The sequence below is a fragment of the Mizuhopecten yessoensis genome, unplaced genomic scaffold, assembly GCF_002113885.1.
Source record: "Mizuhopecten yessoensis strain PY_sf001 unplaced genomic scaffold, ASM211388v2 scaffold716035, whole genome shotgun sequence".
Taxonomy (NCBI): Eukaryota; Metazoa; Mollusca; class Bivalvia; order Pectinida; family Pectinidae; genus Mizuhopecten; species Mizuhopecten yessoensis.
Window position 1 is genome coordinate 68,375 of NW_018479915.1, and position 19,667 is coordinate 88,041.

General features: G+C 34.9%; 1 protein-coding gene across 1 annotated transcript in view; it reads right to left on the minus strand.

Moving 5' to 3' along the window:
* Positions 1-4,387: 4,387 nt before the first annotated feature.
* LOC110441570 (retinoid isomerohydrolase-like) overlaps positions 4,388-19,667 on the minus strand; it is a 29,074-nt gene continuing 13,794 nt past the window's right edge. Inside the window, exon 2 of the mRNA XM_021484757.1 lies at positions 4,388-7,297. Within this exon, the coding sequence (XP_021340432.1) occupies positions 5,879-7,297 (1,419 nt within the window). The 3' untranslated portion in view covers positions 4,388-5,878. The remainder of the gene's footprint in view (positions 7,298-19,667) is intronic.

A 19,667-nucleotide genomic window follows, 5' to 3' on the forward strand; every position in this document is an offset into this window, starting at 1 on the left:
CAGTAAAAACCTTTAAGCACTCGAACTCGGGAGATTAACTCTATGATTGTTTTGTAACGGGTGCGCTTTTTCAAACACTTTGTGGACTATTCAAAAGATTACATTTTATCAAGTAAAGAATGTGATGAACCTGCAACATGACAGTAGTTTCCCTAAAAAGTGTTCAAACCAGCAAACACCGAACTTACGTTAAATCGTGGATTAAGCCAAATTATAACCTTAGTGCAGCCCATTCGTTATTCACAACTGATAGATCAATGGTCATATATGCGTGTATCTTTATTAAATATCCTATCATCTACGGAAGATTTAGGGAAATTGTGATGACTGTTTTTAGTTCTTCAAAGGATGTGTCCATGCGTCATTTAAAGGCGAGACATTGCACGAGGGTCTATTCCTGTACTATCGACACGTCGGACGATTCCTCTTTCAGTTACATATGTCAAGTGCAAGTTCATGAAGTCAATATACATCTTAAATCGTCAAGATCAGCATACAGAAATTTCTAAGGGTTCTTGTAAATGTACAGAGGTTCCAATGGTCAATTACCTTCTGTAATGATGAATCATGCCACGGTTAGTTGTAGAAATATTTATGTAGCACAACCAGGTAAATGATTTTGTGTGATGTTTCGATGACGAGAACGGTACTCTTTCACTCTATACAAAGTATACATACGCTTTCAGCGTAGCCGAATCGACGTCGTCGATTATATAGTATCAACCCGAACATAAATTACAACCTAGAGTACAAACGCTTCCCTGGTCATTTTTGACGAAGCTGAAAGTGTACATTTATCAATATCGTACCTATGCTATCAAAATGTCACACAGAAACACTTACCTGTGGTTGTGATAGATGTATATAATTTAATCGTGCTTGTAACAAGCATTTCCATTGGCTTAAAAATGTATGCCATAACGTAAAAAAATGACGTCGCCATTTGTAACGTCGCTTTTGAGTGGTTGATACAGCGGCGCAATAATTTCTAAGAGAAAAGAGTCCATCAATAAAAGTGGATTTCCACAGGGATTGTGTATAGTAGATTAAATTATAAGGATTAACTTGAATATATTTTTCATGTTATGGAGATATAACACAAAAAACCGGAGTGTACTCAAAATAAAACCGCGGTTTATGATGAGAGTACACTCCGGTTTTTTGTGTTATAGCTCCATAACATGAGAAATATATTCATGTTAATCCTTAAATAATCCTTTCGACAATCCATACTTACCAACCTGCAGATTTTTTTTAAGGGAAATATTTTTATTAAGTTCTTAGTCGTGAGAATAACATATGTTACAAGTGCAGAGAGAGTATTTCAGGTGATTGTATGTATATTGTTTTAAGAAGGTTTTTCTAAAACATGCGTGCAAAGGACTTATGTCTGCACCAAGAATAATGCGCGGTGGATATGTAAATACATGTAAGTTCAACCTTAAGCTTAGCAAGGCGTTTTTGCAGGTTTGGGAATACTTTTGTCAATATTGGTTCGTTGTTTAGACCACAATGTATCTGCCTGTGTGTGCCTCATGGTTGATGTAAGAAGATAAAATCTTATTTTTTTATTTATTTTTTACTTTAGTGACACATTTTGAGGATTTGGCATGCGTGTCACAAAATGAGTTAAGATACATATGTAACATAAATTTATCACATAATTAAGTGTTGTAAATACTCCTAAGACTATATATTCTTATTCTGACCTAAATTCTAAATTATCTACATTTTGACTCGTAGGTATTTTCTCTTTTGTGACCACGACGATGCAATGGCAAGTCCGCGATACCATGGTCTTGTCTAAGTTGTGACGTCAAAATGGCATCAATATGAACCTTTAGACAATCGCAGCACCGTTATGTGTTATCAAACGTGTGTCATAAGACATGTAGTCTAATAAAATGCCATTGATAAAAGATAATGATGTTTTAACTCAACCTTTATATCATACTATATGATGACCAGGGCGTCATAATTGTTAGTATAACGGTTAGGAGTAAGTTGGATCCAAATAGGCGAGATAGGATATATTGTCTATTTTCTTACTTTTCTTCGGAGGAATCTGCACAAGCTAGTACAGTAACTATTTAACAGAAACTTTAATCAAGTTTATTATTTCTTTTAAAAGTGCTGCAGTTTGTTTGTGTCCGGTCAGAACAGCCATGTGCTCTAGAAGGCTAGATTTGTTTATTAAAAATCAGAGATGGCTATATGATTGTTTGATTCAGAAGTGTGTGATATCGGTGGAGTTCTGACCAGTAGCAACGATCAGAGCTCGTGCGAAACAAGTCATCATCGGAACCTCGTGGTAGGATCCAAAGTACGGATGGGTGCTGCAGGGACCCGATGTATCTGGTCTGATTTATGTTGAGATTAAGTTGAGGGAACGGCTCACAGAGGATTTACCTTCTGTCGGTCGTGTCCAGCTTGGAGACGTCTGTGCTAGTTTAATTTCGAGGTTTTGCGCTTCATCACAGATGCACGGATACTCGTCAAGAAGTCTATCTCTGTATTTAGAATCATCCCTATTTGTTATTATATCGTATTTGATTGTAAAAGACAAACAGGATGAGTCTGCCAGTTTTTTTTAAAACAATAACACAATACAAAAGACTGCATATGTTGTAAAAAATATTTATTAAAAATACCGTTAGAGTTTTAGTATTTCACATAGGAACATAAACATAGAGTCCTAACATTGTTTTAATTATATGTACGGTAACACATCTTGACTAATGTGTTTTTAAACAGATGGGTGCCACATCGTCAAAAACGTTTTGAGTTCCGTAACAACAAAGAGAATGAAACCCATTTTAGGGGGAACGGGGAGTTTTTTTCTGAAAATATACAAGTACCTTAACTCTTGCATGTATGCAATGATAAGAAAATGTAGATGTGGTACAGAGTCAACTTAAAAGAACCGTACCGCTAACATTCACTCTTTTTTAAAGGATAAATATGGCATTTCTTACTCTTTTTATATAGCGAATGTTATTAATTTCCCGTTAATATTTTTCTCAGGAAGTGAAACGTGTCAAAATTAAAAATATAAAACAGAATTTTTATTTATTTTTTATTTTTTACGTACCGTAAAGAAATCAATATTTTACATATTGTTAAGCATGCGCTTGTATAAGCATGATGTAATGGCGTTGATCATGCTAAAACGTGGTCGACCAAGCAGGCGGACAGAATCGGCGAGAAAAGGGTAAAAGCTGGAAGCCGAACAACAGCGCAATAAAGTGCATGTTTACGTCGACAAAGCCGTCGACAAATGGAGTGCGCTTAAGGAGGGAAAAGGGTTTCTCCAATACTAAGAGTTGCCATATTTGACTTGACATGAGACAAATGAATCGTCTTAGGGTAACACACATCACGTTTATTGTGTAAATATAGTCCCTATTCGTTTGATTCTGCTTTCGTGAGATCTCGAGAATTCGCGTATGCATACTAAGGACGTAAACATCGCATCAACCTTGCTTCTGGTGAGATGAGTAGCAGTAGCAAAAAAAAAAAAGTTTTCACACGCTTATATTTTACATAAATATAAGTCATTAACATTTTAAATCCTTAATTTCTACCCGATATACCGATATATGTTTGTGGAATGGTATGACTGCAATTTTAAACCATAGTTTTTTTCCCCCGACAGATTACGGCGAGGTAACCTCAAACGTTTAAAACGGAAGTGGTAGTATCATATTCTATAAATATTTACACAAGTATTGATTACTCTTTTTAACATACAAGTATAAACTGGAGAAAAAGCAAAATGGGAGTTATTGACCACAATACTTGACTGAGAAATCTCAATCAAGTTATCAAGCTCCTAATTGGAATCCAAGGTGCTTGTCAGCAGCGTATGTTCCTGTATTAGCTCCCGTAATAGCTGGAGATAAGATAGAACAGTATAGGAAATCGGTTGAGACGATGGTCAGGGAAGATTGCAAGATATCATGGTGACTGGACTTAGAAAGATAACACCACTTTGAAGTAAAGCAGTACACTCCAAAACAAATATTCAAAACTAAAACAAATATTGAAAATATATCCGCTCAAGCGAGAAGCTACATGCGTATTTCCGACATCAAAGTATATCCCCAATTTGTAGTGTCTCAGATATGGCCAATTATATATATGATATAGATTATTTCTATTCTGAATTGAATTCGATAACTCCTGATGTACGCTTTACAATGGCACTTAGCTTTGGCAGTCTTCCTTTTGTGGATGTTCTTGTTAAAATTGTAATTTTTTTGTATCATATTAATCCTCGTAATTTCAAATTATTCCTTTAGTTCGAACTATTGAAATTCACATGAAAACAGATAACCTATGAAAAAGTTTTTTTTTACAAAAATACAAGCATAAATATACCGTTAAACCTTAGATTGCTTTTACATTTACATTTACTGTTTATTACAATATGAACTGTAAATCAAGTAGTGTAGTATAATTTAGTATGTTAAAATTGGTCAGACTTTTACATCAGTCAGACAGGTTGTGAACATCGAAAAGGGTTATCAATGATTTTACCCCTGCATATCTCAAAACACACACTTTAGTCCAGGAAAGTCACAACAGAAACACACGCACCGCAACAGCAGGAAATTACCGTATACCAAAACACAAAACAGAACTTTTCAAGTAGTCATTTTTATATCAAGGACCACATCTTTGGAACAGCCTATCCACTCAAACCAAATCTTCCAAATCACTTGCAGTATTAAAAACCAACTGCAGAAACGATTTTAAACTACTGGTATAAAGCAAAAAAACCCACTCTCTTTCGGCCTGATCTGGACATTACGACTTTCCCAATAAGCAATATACTACGATATGTAATTATGTTTCAGCAGCGTGTGTTACTATAACAGTATGGTTGACATAGGTGTTGTAATGAAATGTAGTTACATTATTAATTACTCAATTGAAAAGCAGTATAGCTTTATATATGTATACAATATATCTTTATAATGTATGTTTTTGCATTATCTCTTATATTTGTAACGTATTATCCATGTTGTACATACTTGTATATATGTTTTCGGCCATGTGTGAGAAGAGTCTGTGACTTAACATGTTATTATCGAGTGTAATTAAAGCCTATTATTATTATAAAGGATATCTTTAACAGACAACAAACAAAGAAAGGTTAATCCTTTTACAAAGTTTAGAAATAAGACATAGCGACCAACTTCAAAACCAGCAGTTTTCTTCCTTCGAGGGTCGATCGTTATAGATTTTTTTTCTGTATACCTGTATGTTATACAAAAGTTAAATAATATCCTAAAGAGTTGTAGAGCAGCGAAAGGCCTCGAGAATCGGTCTTGTGACTTTCAAAAATGTGTATGTATATATAATGTCTTCGCAAAATGTTGTGTACGTATTTGTTTGTTGTGTTTTTATGTTTTGCTGTTTGCCATAAACGTACATCTTTATATCATATTAGTGGTGAGAACGTTATGAGACAGCCGTGTATATTTATGAACACACTTCAAATGTAGGAATACAAATACATGAATATGTTGAGACAGCATAAGGGAGAGAGACAAACTGCATTACACGATTATTCTTGTATAACTGTTTCTATAAATACATAGTAAGTGTGTGAATGTGTGTCAATATGTACGAATCCACTTTCTGCACGAGAAAGACAATTGCAAGTAGATTACCCCGGGGTATTTACCCTACTAAGCTATCGAATAATTAAAGGTAATCAAATTTAACATCACAAATTCTTTTTAAACGATTGGAAAAGGACAAGCATAGCATTGTTCCCAATGCGATGAATTCAGTTTCTTCGTGTTACTTTTATAATTTATAAACAAAACAAAACGAAGCAAAATTCTGCAAAGAATGTAACATGATATTGTCATTCAATACCAGGAAAAAATCTCCCGTGAAAGGTTTCAGGAACACGTGTTGGCAGGTACGCAGTGAAAGAGGTTTTCATAGACACAGCATCAATAATGGCAAGATAGCTGACGTTCTTCTGACCATCCAAAACAGGTACCAACAAGTATCCGGCATCTTCGTCAAGGTTAGTACTGTTTACTGCCGGAAATGGAATAAACCACATTTCCGCCGGATAATGATTAGGATAGAACCACATCCGGTCTTTTCCATTACCACACAGGTCTTTTTTGACAAGAGCAAACTGACTATACTGTTTGTCGTCCCACTTTGGGACAAAACCGTACACATAACAGTAATTCCGGGACCTGTAGTTCTCGTTAATTATCGGCATGTCAAACTTTGTTACACAGGGATACTTGACAGATTCTGGAAATGGCTTGACACTTACCTGTGTTTTGTTCAAATTTATCCCGTAACGTGTTAAAACCGAATGTGGATTCAGCTTGTTTCTTTTCCTGCGGTTAAGCAATGTTTCCGTTTTCAAATTCAAAATGACTGAAGCGTCCCTGTAAGTTGGTAGGTCAATTATGATCTCATTAGTCCACGTCTCGAAGGCGTTTATGTGATGCATATAGAATACTGGCGGGGCTGTAAACGTTCGGATGATTCCTGATTTTATGTCAATAACATGTATGGTCATGTTCTCCTCGGAACCGTGCCATTGAAGTCCTTTTAAAACAGACCCAGAAACTAGGAAGGCATGGAAATTAAAAAATAGTGGTGCGCTGAAAAGTATCACATAATTTGGAGTAACGGAAAATGAATGCATGTAAGGTGCTTCGTGTTGATTCACGGTCCATTGTGTAACAACCTCACGATCCATCATTGACTTTATCCGGATAAGCGAAATCCGATGATTAAATCCAGGAACAACAGCAAGACTCAGCAAAAACGTGAAATGATTAGACGTGCCATATTCTGGAAGTGGATGAGGTGTCGACATAATGTTCCGAAAAATGAAACTATTAATACCGCCGGTCGATGGAACTGTTGGGTGCTGATAACCAATCGTCCCAAGAGATGACGGATCGATTTCGTAATTGTCCCAAACATCAGTCAACGATACAAAATCACCCCGGTGACTTTTTTCGGACGGAAAGCGGTAAATGTTCACATTCATGTTGTCCATATTTCGCCACAATGCTAGTAACGTCTGTACAGGGTTAAATCGCGGCTGTGTTGACCCGAACATCACATAAGGCGATATGTCACTCAGTGAGATAGACTTCTTGTAAAACTCCGATTTGATGAATTTAGTAGAAAAATAGACGGAACCGTTTCCTTGAAAACGCCAACTGTAGAGTTTGCCGAACCCGTCAAACATGTGGGTGAAGCTGCGATTTCCAACCTCGAACTGAGCAGGTCCATTTCTAATCTGCATGAAAAGACAATCAGACATATATAACTGTGAGTAAATGTCAGCCATTTATTTTGATAGGAGTAGATTTACCCATATTGATTGATACATGTATATATAAACTTGTTTATTTTATAAAAAAAAATTATTAAACAAGTTATCCCAACTTAAATGTATTGATCACTTTTGTTGGCCCGGATGTAAGCACGCGGGAGTCGTCAAGTAGGAAAACTGATTAACAATGGTTTATACGCCACGACTTCATTCTGTGAGACTATAACTCAATAACCTTTGTTGAGATCATTGTCATTATCACCCGATTACGACAGCCATTCTCGTGCGCGTATGAATATAAAATTCAACATTAAATTACCTTAACAAATGCTTAATAATCCTCGTGCGCGTACGAATATAAAATTCAACATTAAATTACCTTAACAAATGCTCATATATTATATGTATATTTATGGATGTATACGTACCACGTATCAATTAATAAAAATATGATAGATCCCTTACCTCCCCAAAATGAATTACACTGTATCATTTATCTGTTTCGCCTAGGACTCATTGGTGTTGTTAGGGACAAAAAAGAGTCGGAGAAACAGAGGGACAGGTGCGTACCTAACCCTACTTTCCTACCTTTAACTCCAAAAAAAGGTTAGGTTACGATAGAGGTGCAAAAGGACAAAAATGTATTATTTTTTGAAAAAAAAATCTGACATTTTCCAACTCTTTGTTCGTGTATATAGAAGGCCCAGGTATACTTTAAACGGGCCGGGTATATTACACGTAAAGCTAACACAGGTCTAGGGGAACCACAACTACCACACATCATGAACTCGGCCCTTGTGCTACTGATACAGACCCTAGACCGTTTTTCTGTACCAAAAGTGCGTTGCGTTTCCGTTGCGTTTGCGTTCCGTTGCGTTGCGTTTGCATTCCGTTTGCGTTGCGTTTGCCTTGACCGTTTGTTGTGCGTTTTAACTTTAGCGTTGAATGTGCGTTGAACTTGCGTTTTGCTAGTTATGTAAGAAAATGATCGATGTCTATGTGCAGGTTATTTTAAGAATATGTGAGTGCTGAAATGTTTTTGTATATATATAAAAAAAGTTATATGTATAATAAAGTTTGCAAATTAGAAACAAAAAATAAATATACAAATAGAATAGATAAATACCAGAAATAATCGGTCAGAAGTTTATCAATGACTTATATTCATATTCGAATATTTGGGCTACACCGTGTGCTGATTGATGGGTGCATGTCTATACACGTACCTTAATTGACCAGTAAAATTATAAGTAGAAAATAATTGAGTTATTAGTTATTTGTATATTTTGAATATTTAATATCCATACTTATATCATTCTGTTCATATGAATATATATGAATCAAATTACACTAAATATACAAATACTTCCATCACTGATGGGCTGATGGTTTCGTTATGACACCAGGGTAGTCTGGATTGAAGATATATAATTAAATTGAATAAACTTGAATAAAACAAATTAATTAATAAATTTATAAAATGAAATAAATTAAATGACCATAATAACTTAAATAAAATAACTAAATAAATGCAGGTGATATATATGGTAAATTCAGTTTACATTTGCAGGTGATGTAGAAGGGTGTAGGTGGTAAAGGAAGTATAGGTAATGTATGAGGATATATATGGTATATGAAGTAAATATGATGTAGGGGGTATGTGTAGTATAGGAGATAAATGTGATGTACATATGTAGAAGGGTATAGGTGGTATAGGAAGTATATGTCTTGCATGAGGGTATAAGCGGTATAGAAAGTAAAGGTGATGTAGAAGGGTATAGGTGGTATAGGAAGTATATGTGATGTAGGAGGGTATAGGTGGTTATAGGAAGTATATGTGATGTAGGAGGGTTCATGTGGTTATAGGAAGTATATGTGATGCATGAGGGTATAAGTGGTATAGGAAGTACAGGTGATGTAGAAGGGTATAGGTGGTATAGGAAGTATAGGTGATGTAGGGGGATAAAGGTGGTATATGAAGTACAGCTGATGTAGGAGGTATAGGTGTTATAGGAAGTGTAGGTGGAAAATGAAGTTAAGGTGACGTAGGATGGTAAAGATGGTGTAAGAGGGTATATGATGTAGGAGGGTGTATGTGGTATAGGAAGTAAAGGTAACGTAGGAAGGTATATGAAGTATAGGTGATGTAGGTGGGTTTAGTTGGTTATAGGAAGTATATGTGATGTAGGAGGGTATAGGTGGTTATAGAAAGTATATGTGATGTAGGAGGGTATAGGTGGTTATACGAAGTATATGTGATGTAGAAGGGTGTAGGTGGTATAGGAAGTAAATGTCATGTAGGAGGGTATAGGAAGTAAATGCCATTTAGAAGGGTTATGTTGGTATAGTAGGTATAGGTGGTGTAAGAGGGTATAGATAATGTAGGATGGTATAGGTGGTATATGACGTATAGGTGACGTAGGCGGATATTGTTATTTAATGTGATGTAGGATGGTATAGGTGGAATAGGAAATAAATGTGATGTAGGAAGCAAAGGGGGTATATGACGTATAGGTGATGTAGGAGGGTATATGTGGTATAAGACGTGTAGATGATGTAGGAGGGTATATGTGGTATAAGACGTGTAGATGATGCAGAAGGGTATATGTGATATAGGAAGTTAATGTGATGTAGGAGGGTATATGTGGTATAGGACGTATAGATGATGAAGGAAGTTTAGGTGGTTTAGGAAGTATGGATTGACGAAGCCTCTTTGACAATGAGGGTATAGGTGGTTTAGGGCGTATAGTTACTGTAGGAGAGTATAGGTGACATAAGAAGAATAGATGATATAGGATGGTATAGGTGGTTTATGAAGTATAGATGATAAAGAAGGGTATAGGTGATATAGGAAGTATAGATGATAAAGGAGGGTTTAGGTGGTAAAGGAAGTAATGGTACATTAATACAGCACATGAGCCTTCTTTATGAATTAATATAATATATCTTTTTTATACATTTCTAGTTTCAGAGAGTTTATTGGGTGGTGTTAACAATGCAGGTATAGATGCTGGATACAGATCGGATCATTATTCTCCAAAAATGTCTTTAAAGTTTAACACATTTAAGAGGGGAAAGGGGCTGTGGAAGTTTAATAACTCTCTTTTATCTGATAAAGACTTTCTTGATGTTATCAATAAAACAATTACTAAAGTTAAATTGCAGTTCTCTACCCATATATAACTTTACTAGTTTATCGGAAATCCCAAATGAATTGATTCAATTTACAATTGATGATCAACTTTTTTTAGATACTCTTTTTATGGAAAAAAGAGGGGAAACTATTTAGTATTCCTCGTATAAGAAAAAGCAACAAAATGCCAGAGACAAAGAACTAAAAGATTTAATACAAGATTTGGTAAATAGGGATAATGTAGATGTTGAGGAATTAAATGAGAAAAAAACTGAGTTAGAAAAGATCAGGCTACATAAGATTAAGGGAGGTATTATAAGATCAAGAGCTAAATGGTTAGAAGAAGGTGAAAAGCCTGCCAAATATTTTTTTAACTTGGAGAAAGTAAATTTCACTTCTAAGATTATTCAAAAATTGGAAAAAGAAAATGGAGAGATTGTTACACATCAGAGAGAAATCCTTGAAGAAGTTAGATTATTTTATGAAAAACGATATGCAGCAGACAATAATATAGAGGATGTTGTTTTAGAAGATTATTTAGAAAATTTTGAAGTTCATCAATTGAATTTAATTTAAATAAGAAGGTCTTATTACACTTGACGAAGCCTCTTTGACAATGAAAAATATGAAACATAATAAAAGCCCAGGGTCTGATGGTTTCACTACTGAAATTTTTAAATGTTTTTGGAGACAACTTGATGGTTTTGTAGTTAGATCTATAAATTTTGGTTATGAAATAGTTCAACTTTCCATTGCTCGAAGACAGGGTATCATTACTTGCATTCCAAATGATAATAAACTTCATAAAAAACCTGGCGTCCTATTTCTCTTTTGAATAAAGTTTATAAAATAGCTTCAGGAACAATAGCACGTAGGGTAAAAACAGTATTGCAAAAACTTATTAACACAGATCAGACTGGATTTTTGCCAGGTAGATATATAGGTGAAAATACTAGGCTTATTTATGACATCATGCAATATACTGAAGAAAGATATAAATGGGATGTTACTTATGATAGATTTTGAGAAAGCATTTGACTCAGTCTCATGGAAATTCATTGATGAAGTGTTAAGAGTTTTTTAATTTTGGAAATAGCATTAGAAATTGAATAAAAGTTTTTCATTGTTATATTAGTTCTGCTATAAACCAAGTTGGTAATCTTTCTCAATTTTTTTTTATGTCAAAAGAGGCTGTCGTCAAGGCGATCCTATCGCACCGTATATTTTTATTCTTTGCGCTGAAATACTAGCAATTCGGTTGAGAAATAACAGGAAAGTTAAAGGTATAAATATTAACAATTTTCCAATTATATTTTCACAATATGCAGATGACAGTTCACTTATACTAGATGGATTAGAGGAGTCGCTTACTGAATCTATAAAGGAATTGAACACTTTTGCTAGAATATCTGGTCTAAAAATTAACCTGAACAAAACACAAGTAGTATGGATAGGGAGTAAGAGATGCAGTAATGATATTTTATTACCGGAAGTAAATCTTCAGTGGGGTGCAGAACAGTTTAAGCTTATTGAAGTAGAATTTCATGTAGACCTACATGGGATAACCAAACTAAACTTTGATAAGTGGAACTCCTTATCAGAGGCAACAGTTACAGCGAACTCTATGAACATATTTAAGAGTAACCTGAACGCTGACTGGAAAGAGAGGGACAAGGACAACAAATTCAATGTGTGAATTAAGAGATGAGACTCTACAGTGAGACTTTTTAAAAACATAACCATCTACCGCTAGCGCAGCGAAAACATTATAGAATTGATGTACAAGATTTCAATTGGGCCAATACGAGCTTTAAGCTCATTTCCCCGCCATCCGGATCAAGGTAAATCAAGGTTAGGTAAATCATAAAAAAACCTTGTTGAGCTTAAATCTATTACTAATTCATGGAAAAGAAGATCTGTTACACCTATTGGTAAAATACATTTCATAAAGTCATTAATGGTATCCCAATTTAATCATTTGTTTGTTTCTTTACCAAATCCCAGTGACAAATTTCTTCATAAACTCAATTGTATTCTTTATGAATTTCTTTGGAATGGTAAGGTTGATAAAATAAAGAGGGATGTTGTTGTAACAAATTATAGAGATGGAGGCCTTAAGATGGTACACTTATTGTCATTTATAGAATCTTTAAAATTAAGTTGGATAAGGAGGCTTCTCCAAAAGCAAGGCAAATGGCAGGAGATATTAAAAACATATATCAATATTGATCTTCTCTTTAACTGTGGTAATAAATATATATCGATATGCCAAAATACAAGTACAAATTTGTTCTGGAAAGATGTATTTAAAGCATGGAGTAGACTTTCTTTTAAAGAAGATCTTTTAAGGGAAAAGGGACAATCGTTTTTAAAATTGCCTTTATGGTATAATAAAAGTTTAACTATAGATCAGAAGTGTGTATTTTATCCTGAATGGTATAGACGTGGAATTACTATTTTTAATGATTTGATAAAAGATTTCCCCACACATACAATTTATACACATGATGAATTTAATAACAAATACAATATAAACACAAACTTTCTGCAGTATTATGGTATCCTGTCGGCTCTTAGAAGATATATTAATCAAAACGATATTGGACATAATACCACTGTAGGCTTAGTGTATCAAATAATGCCCCTTAATTTGGATTTTTTTTTTTACAAAAACACTAAAGGGGCAAAGGACTTTTATGTAATACTTTCTGAAAATAAGGTTATTCCAACTGGTAGGAAGAAATGGGAAGAAATATTTGACATTAGGGACAACAAATGGGAAAAAATAGATCAGATTCCATTTCGCACAACTACTAATACAAAACTCCAATGGCTCCAAGTAAGAATTCTCCATCATATTCTGACAACAAATATCTATCTATGCAAAGCCGGCCTCTAATAATCCTTTATGTGGGAAACAATAGTTCATACATTATGGGAGTGTGCCATCGTACTAAATTTCCTTCACAGTTTTGAAACACTACTAGAAGCTTTAGGTATCCCATTTTCTTTCAATAAGGAATCCTTCCTTTTCGGAATTATTTCACAGTCAGGAATAAGCAACAGACTAGATAATGCAATTTTAATTATGATCAAACACTATATTTATAAAACAAGATGCCTTCAAAACAATTTGTCAGTAAATGCTATAATGAACAGCATAAAAGACCATCAATCCGTACAAAAATATATGGCATGTTGCAAGGGAGATAATTTTGTGAGAAAACTGGAAAGAGAATGGAAAAAATGGAACAACCTCCTGGAATTATAAGACAAAACTTCAATAATTTAATATCGTCAAGTCAGTAATTACAATACAACTACTCCCACAGTTCAAATTTTATATTTTGAAAATACTCTGTTTCTCTTGTTCTGTATGCTTTTTTGGCAGTTATGCCCCTTTTACCATACCTGTATTGAATCTTGCCTGAACTCCAACTTTTTTGTCCCTTTTTTTGTGAATTTCAGTTTCTGTCTGAACTTATTATAGTCTTATCTCTATTATGATATAGATATATTTTGTCCTGAGTATTACCCTCATTCTCGGCCACTTTTATTTAGGAAACTTGGTATAATTAACCCAGGAGTAAATTTATATGGCTGTAATTACTTGCAGTGAAAACCGAAAGCACCTTACTTACAACTAATACAGAAGATTGTCTTATAATCTTATCCTAAACACAAAGTTCTGTTTATTCTTAAGCTGCAGTGCAAAAACCAGATTCTCCTTTCCTTCCTTTTTCTGCTGACCTTTTTCTTTGCTATTTTATTTTCTTCTTCTTTTCTTTTCTCTCTCTCTCTCTCTCTCTCTCTCTCTCTCTCTCTCTATAATATGAAATGTTTGATTGTAACTATACCGTATACTGTACATAGGAAGTAGCACCTGAGTTTTCTATGAGGTATAGAAAAGAGATAGAGTATATCGAAGTATAATTCGAATTCGACATCGATCGCGATAACTAGAGAAAAATATGAACCTGAGGAATATTACCAGAAACATTTTTTTATTGTTTAACTTGACGTAACTTGACGTGATTTAGTCCAAATGTGTCCACAAAATTGGAAATCTGGAACGGTGATCCCGCCCCTGATTAGCAGTTATGTGGTAAGTCCTGGAAAGGATTGGAATCAATTCATTGCATGTAATCTTTCTATATAGCTGTACTTATTTTGAAATAGTGTATATCTGCTATATTGTATTCCATAAAGGGTACATACTGGTTTCTGTCGGTGTTTATAGACGTGTCCAGTACACAAACCAGCAGCCACGCCGTTGATACGTGGCTCGGGTATGGAGGTGTTACATGTATCTTTGTTATAGCATTCAAGCGGTTCCTGGTTATTTTTCCCGATTACTAGTTTACCATGTAATACGCAATAAAACACGTTTTATTGTATCTAACAAGAAAATTACATAATGGGGAGTATTGTCTGCAAATAGAAATCGAAATGTAAAAGTGTATTTGTATCAAAACTGCAAACGTCTCATGATTTAGCCATTGCTGTTTTACGTAAAGCGACACAGATCTAGTTACATATATAACAGAATTTACCATAAGTAAATATAGAGATGATTGGATTGTATTTTTTACAAAAGCCTTCGGGGTGACCCACCCCAGCAGTGTTTCACTCCTCAAACTCTTTCTCACACGCGTGCATAGTACTCTCATGTACTTTGATCTAACATGGAGGACAATGTAAAAAAGTTTTAATTGAATCTTGAAGACATCGAAATATAGGTCCCCCGTTCATTAGACTTTTTCCATTCAAAATGACGTGGATGACGAATTTCATTTTGGATTAAAATGCCTCCATCTACGAGTCTATAGAGGAAGGGACGGAAACAACGGTGGGGTCCAAAAGTTTCGGGTTGTCTATATTTCCTCACTAATAGTGCAGACAGCAGGGAATGTCAACTCGAGTTAATGTCCGGAGTGAGGTTTTACTGTATTGTTAATCATAGTGAAAGAATTATTAGCATCAAATTTACTATGTTTCCATTGTACAAGTAATGCTTTATATATTAAAAAAACAATTAACATTGAAGTAACCTACAAAATCAATCGTACTCAAAATATGTTCCGGGTAATACCGACGAGATTATACAATTTACATCTAGATGTATATTGAATTTAGCTTTGGCGTTATTTCGTTATTTCGCTTTGGCGGATTTTCGTTTTTTAGTTATTTCGATTTTTAGCTTGGCGTTATTTCGCAGGCGACAAAGCGAAAAGACGAAATGTCATATATAAACCACCATGGAATCCCATGTCTGAGAATGGATTATTGTTAACAGTCGAACTTAAGGCCATAACTATTAATACATGTGTTTTACGATAAAGACTCAACAAAATGCTTATTTCGCGTTATGCTTTATGTAACGCAATATCGTACAAAACACACATTTCGATTTGGTTTTCCTGCAGCTTACATATAATACATATACTTTTCGAATAGCATGTCTTACACGTGTATTGCACTCCTTAACTTGTGCTGCAGTCTTCCTGCATTTAAAACAAATAAGATTGACTTCGACGATGAATTTTCCCGCATGTTCGGTAATATATTGGCGACAATAACATTCCTTTTTTCTTGGCTTTTTTTATTCTGACGGAACAATCCCACATATTTTTTATTTCGACATCATGTGTTTGCGTTTAGATAATAAATATAAAAAGTAGTTGCCAATTGGAGGGTAAAACACCTCATAAATATCATTTAAAAGGATGTCTTACCTACAAAGCGTAGCTGTACTGTACACGTGTACAGTGATTTATTGACATGATTCCATAGAAGATAAATCAATAGGTATGCTATTAAAATGTAAATAAAATGTTCCACTGATTTCAACAATATTTTATCACTGAATTATTTAAAAAATAAATAACTGAACATGGATTCGAACTTGCACCGTTGACTTCTTCTGGTCACAAGCTAACTGCGTTACATCGGACATAGACGAATATGGAAATTTTTTAACCAAAGTAACATCTGTCACAGTTTTGAGAAACTTGATCAATCCTGTTTTTCATCCATTTGAGCACTTTTCCAAAGGAGGACCACTTTTCCGTCTTACGATTTGTTTTTTGCATTTTACATAACGGAATCAAAAACTTTATTCAAAAGTTGGTTTCGGATGGGAAAGTGTTGAAAGTATTTTTATAAGTCTGGGAAACCCCGTCAATTTCATCAATATAGTGAATATGGCTTTATTTGCAGTATTATATTAACAATACCGAATATCTCAACAGTTCAGGAATTCATATTCAATTGGTTTGATAAATATTCCATGCATTTTCGCTACTAGAATTTATTTATTCATCAATGGGTTTTTCCATTTTCATAAATATGGGCAGTTTTCCGCCATAGCTCTGAATCTTTCTGTAGTACTTAAGGAGGCTCCATCCTTTCGCAATTAGCCAGCAGAATTCAATGAAAGTTTCACGTAATGGTTATGTCATCATGCAGAGATGATTTTAAGAAAATATAAGCATTCCGATAAACTTAAGATTTTTTTGTAAAAAATACCGAAAAATTGAACTCTTGTCAAATTCAACACAAATTTATTGTAATTGGATTTGTGCAACGATTTTTTCTGACAGAGCGTAACTCGCTCAACAAAAGTCGTAGCGACCAAGAGCTTGTGAACTACTGTAAGCACGCGATACGTTCAAGTTCTTTATTAACTTTAAGTCTTGCGACTTATCAGTGTAAACATATAATAAATATGATATTTACATATGTTCAAAAAGCCACATCGGTCACAGGAGAATGAACAATACACATATACAAACTGTCATATATCTGTTTGGCGTACAGGTGAGGTCGGTAAACAAAACACATCAGTCTGCATTCCATGCACCTCATATACGACCTTCTTGAAGTCGTCTGATCTTATGTCAGTGTCTTCCCGTGAGTTAATTAATGTATTTGTGTCATAAGCTTTATTTATGAAGTGCGTGTGATTACACATTTCCTAGTTAAGTCTCGATATCGGGTGTTGACATATCATCGTCACGCACGTGTACTATTGTTTACCCGGTGTTACTATATAATTTGCGCTACGGTAATGGAATGCCCGATACGCAATACGGAAATGACGACACGAAAATACAAGAAAAACATGTGTATTACGAACGGAAGGGTGGGAAGTCCTTAATTCCGTAACCTACATGTACAATCTTGGGACATGTCACATACTACCAGGTACACACCCATATATAATGGAAGATATTATATATAATAAATGGGCATCACAGTATATATATATATTATAAAAGCTGAAAATAATCTGGCGGACATGATTATAATAATGATATACAACATTTGATATAGCACCCTATCTAGCTAATCTAACAGGAAAGAGAATAGTGTGCTTCCACCGGGGATCGAACCCTCGATCTCCAGGATCCTAGTCGGAAGCTCTGAGCTAAAGGAAAATTCCCTTAAAGGGAAAGACACCATTTGTAACGGGAAATAGAATAGTGTGCTACCAACGGGGAACGGACTCTCGATCTCCAGGTTCCTAGTCGGACGCTGTACCACTGAGCTAAAGGGAAATTCTCTTTAGCTGGAAGCTAGAAGGTAACCGTAATTCTATTTACAGTAAAAACCTGCCACACTAACATAAACCACTATAACGCGCTTTACAGTACATATATTGAAACAATTAGCATATACCTTAATCAATACAATTTTGAGGAATTCGCAGGAGCTGCCTTATCAGGCGCTAACTACTAGTCCTATGCCGCCTGGAAAATATCTCCCTATGTGTGTATGCCTATGTGTGTGTTAACCACTCGACCAATCCGCCCAGAAAAAAAATCTCCTTACAGACGAAGAAATATTATAAAAAGAAACTAGAATTCTGTCAGTGTGACATTACAGCCGCTCACCACTTCAAATTTAATTGCTTCAGTAACACGTTGAACATCTACTATAATACCTCAGATATGTGTTCTGTATTCTGCTAATTGAAAATCAGGTCATCTGATGATGTTGCGTGTAGGATTTTCAAAATCAATCACCTCTTTAATGATGCCTTAAACACATTTCTCCCTCTCCTCTTTTTTCACCCTTTTTAAGTGTGACGCATTGTTGTAATTTTCATTAATTAGCATCCTCCAATGATGTGACATGAGCGTTTACGTGCAGAATGACAATCGGTGAATGGATAATAAAGAATAGGTGCATTTTTTGCTTGTGAAATGAAGGATAATTAACAGTAGTGGGAAAACATGCATGGAGAAAAGAGACATTGTACTCCTTTTATTTTTATTTATTTTTTATTCATATTAGTGAAAATTATTAATATTTGTAGCGACTATATTTACCGTCATTGAATATACAAAATCTCACAAATGTTCTTGGAATATATTTGAATTATATTTCTCAATGCGACTTTATCAACGTAAGAGTTATTTCCCTTACACCCCATTGGATACTATTTTGACACGGCGCGAATTCTTGTCAAACAGCAGCGGCAGGTGTGTCATGTTCTTAAATTGTTACACTTTCATAAATAAATACACCAGAAATAGCATGCTGTGTTACAAAAATGTTTGATAAGCATACACAGTTCACATATCGTCTCGTCTCGGAGCCATTAGTCTACCGTTATCAACCTAAGCACGATATGGCATATATATGTTCCCGTTTCAAACATCAAAATAGAGGTTATACTTCATCACTCATACGGTTTATAAGTTTATATATTTACTTCTTCCTTCTACAGGCAGCGTTAATGCTTGACAGTCTTCACATGTGCTTTCTCGAATCATATGTGTTTCACACGCGTAACACTCCCCAGACCGCAATCCGAGTTGCTAAAACGCTCAAACCTAGTGCACGAATTTCACCATCACAACACTCGTAGAATGCACCGGAGATAAACATTTTTTTCAGCAATTATTTAAAGTAGGGATTATTATTTGGAGAAGAGTATCAGAAGACTTTATGTAACCCACAGGTGAGTGTCAGAGATTCTACTTTCTATTTACGATAACGAAACTATATAGCGGAAGCATGCAATACTGAATTACGCGCACGCACCCCGAACGGAAGTGGGTCCGTCATTTCGTTCTCTGGACAGAATTAATAAGCCGCTCGGCTCTCGCCAAGAGCGGCTTAAAAATCTCAACGAGTCTTTAGTGCTATACGTGTGTGCATGTATATGTCATGTAAATATATTCAAGGTTCAAT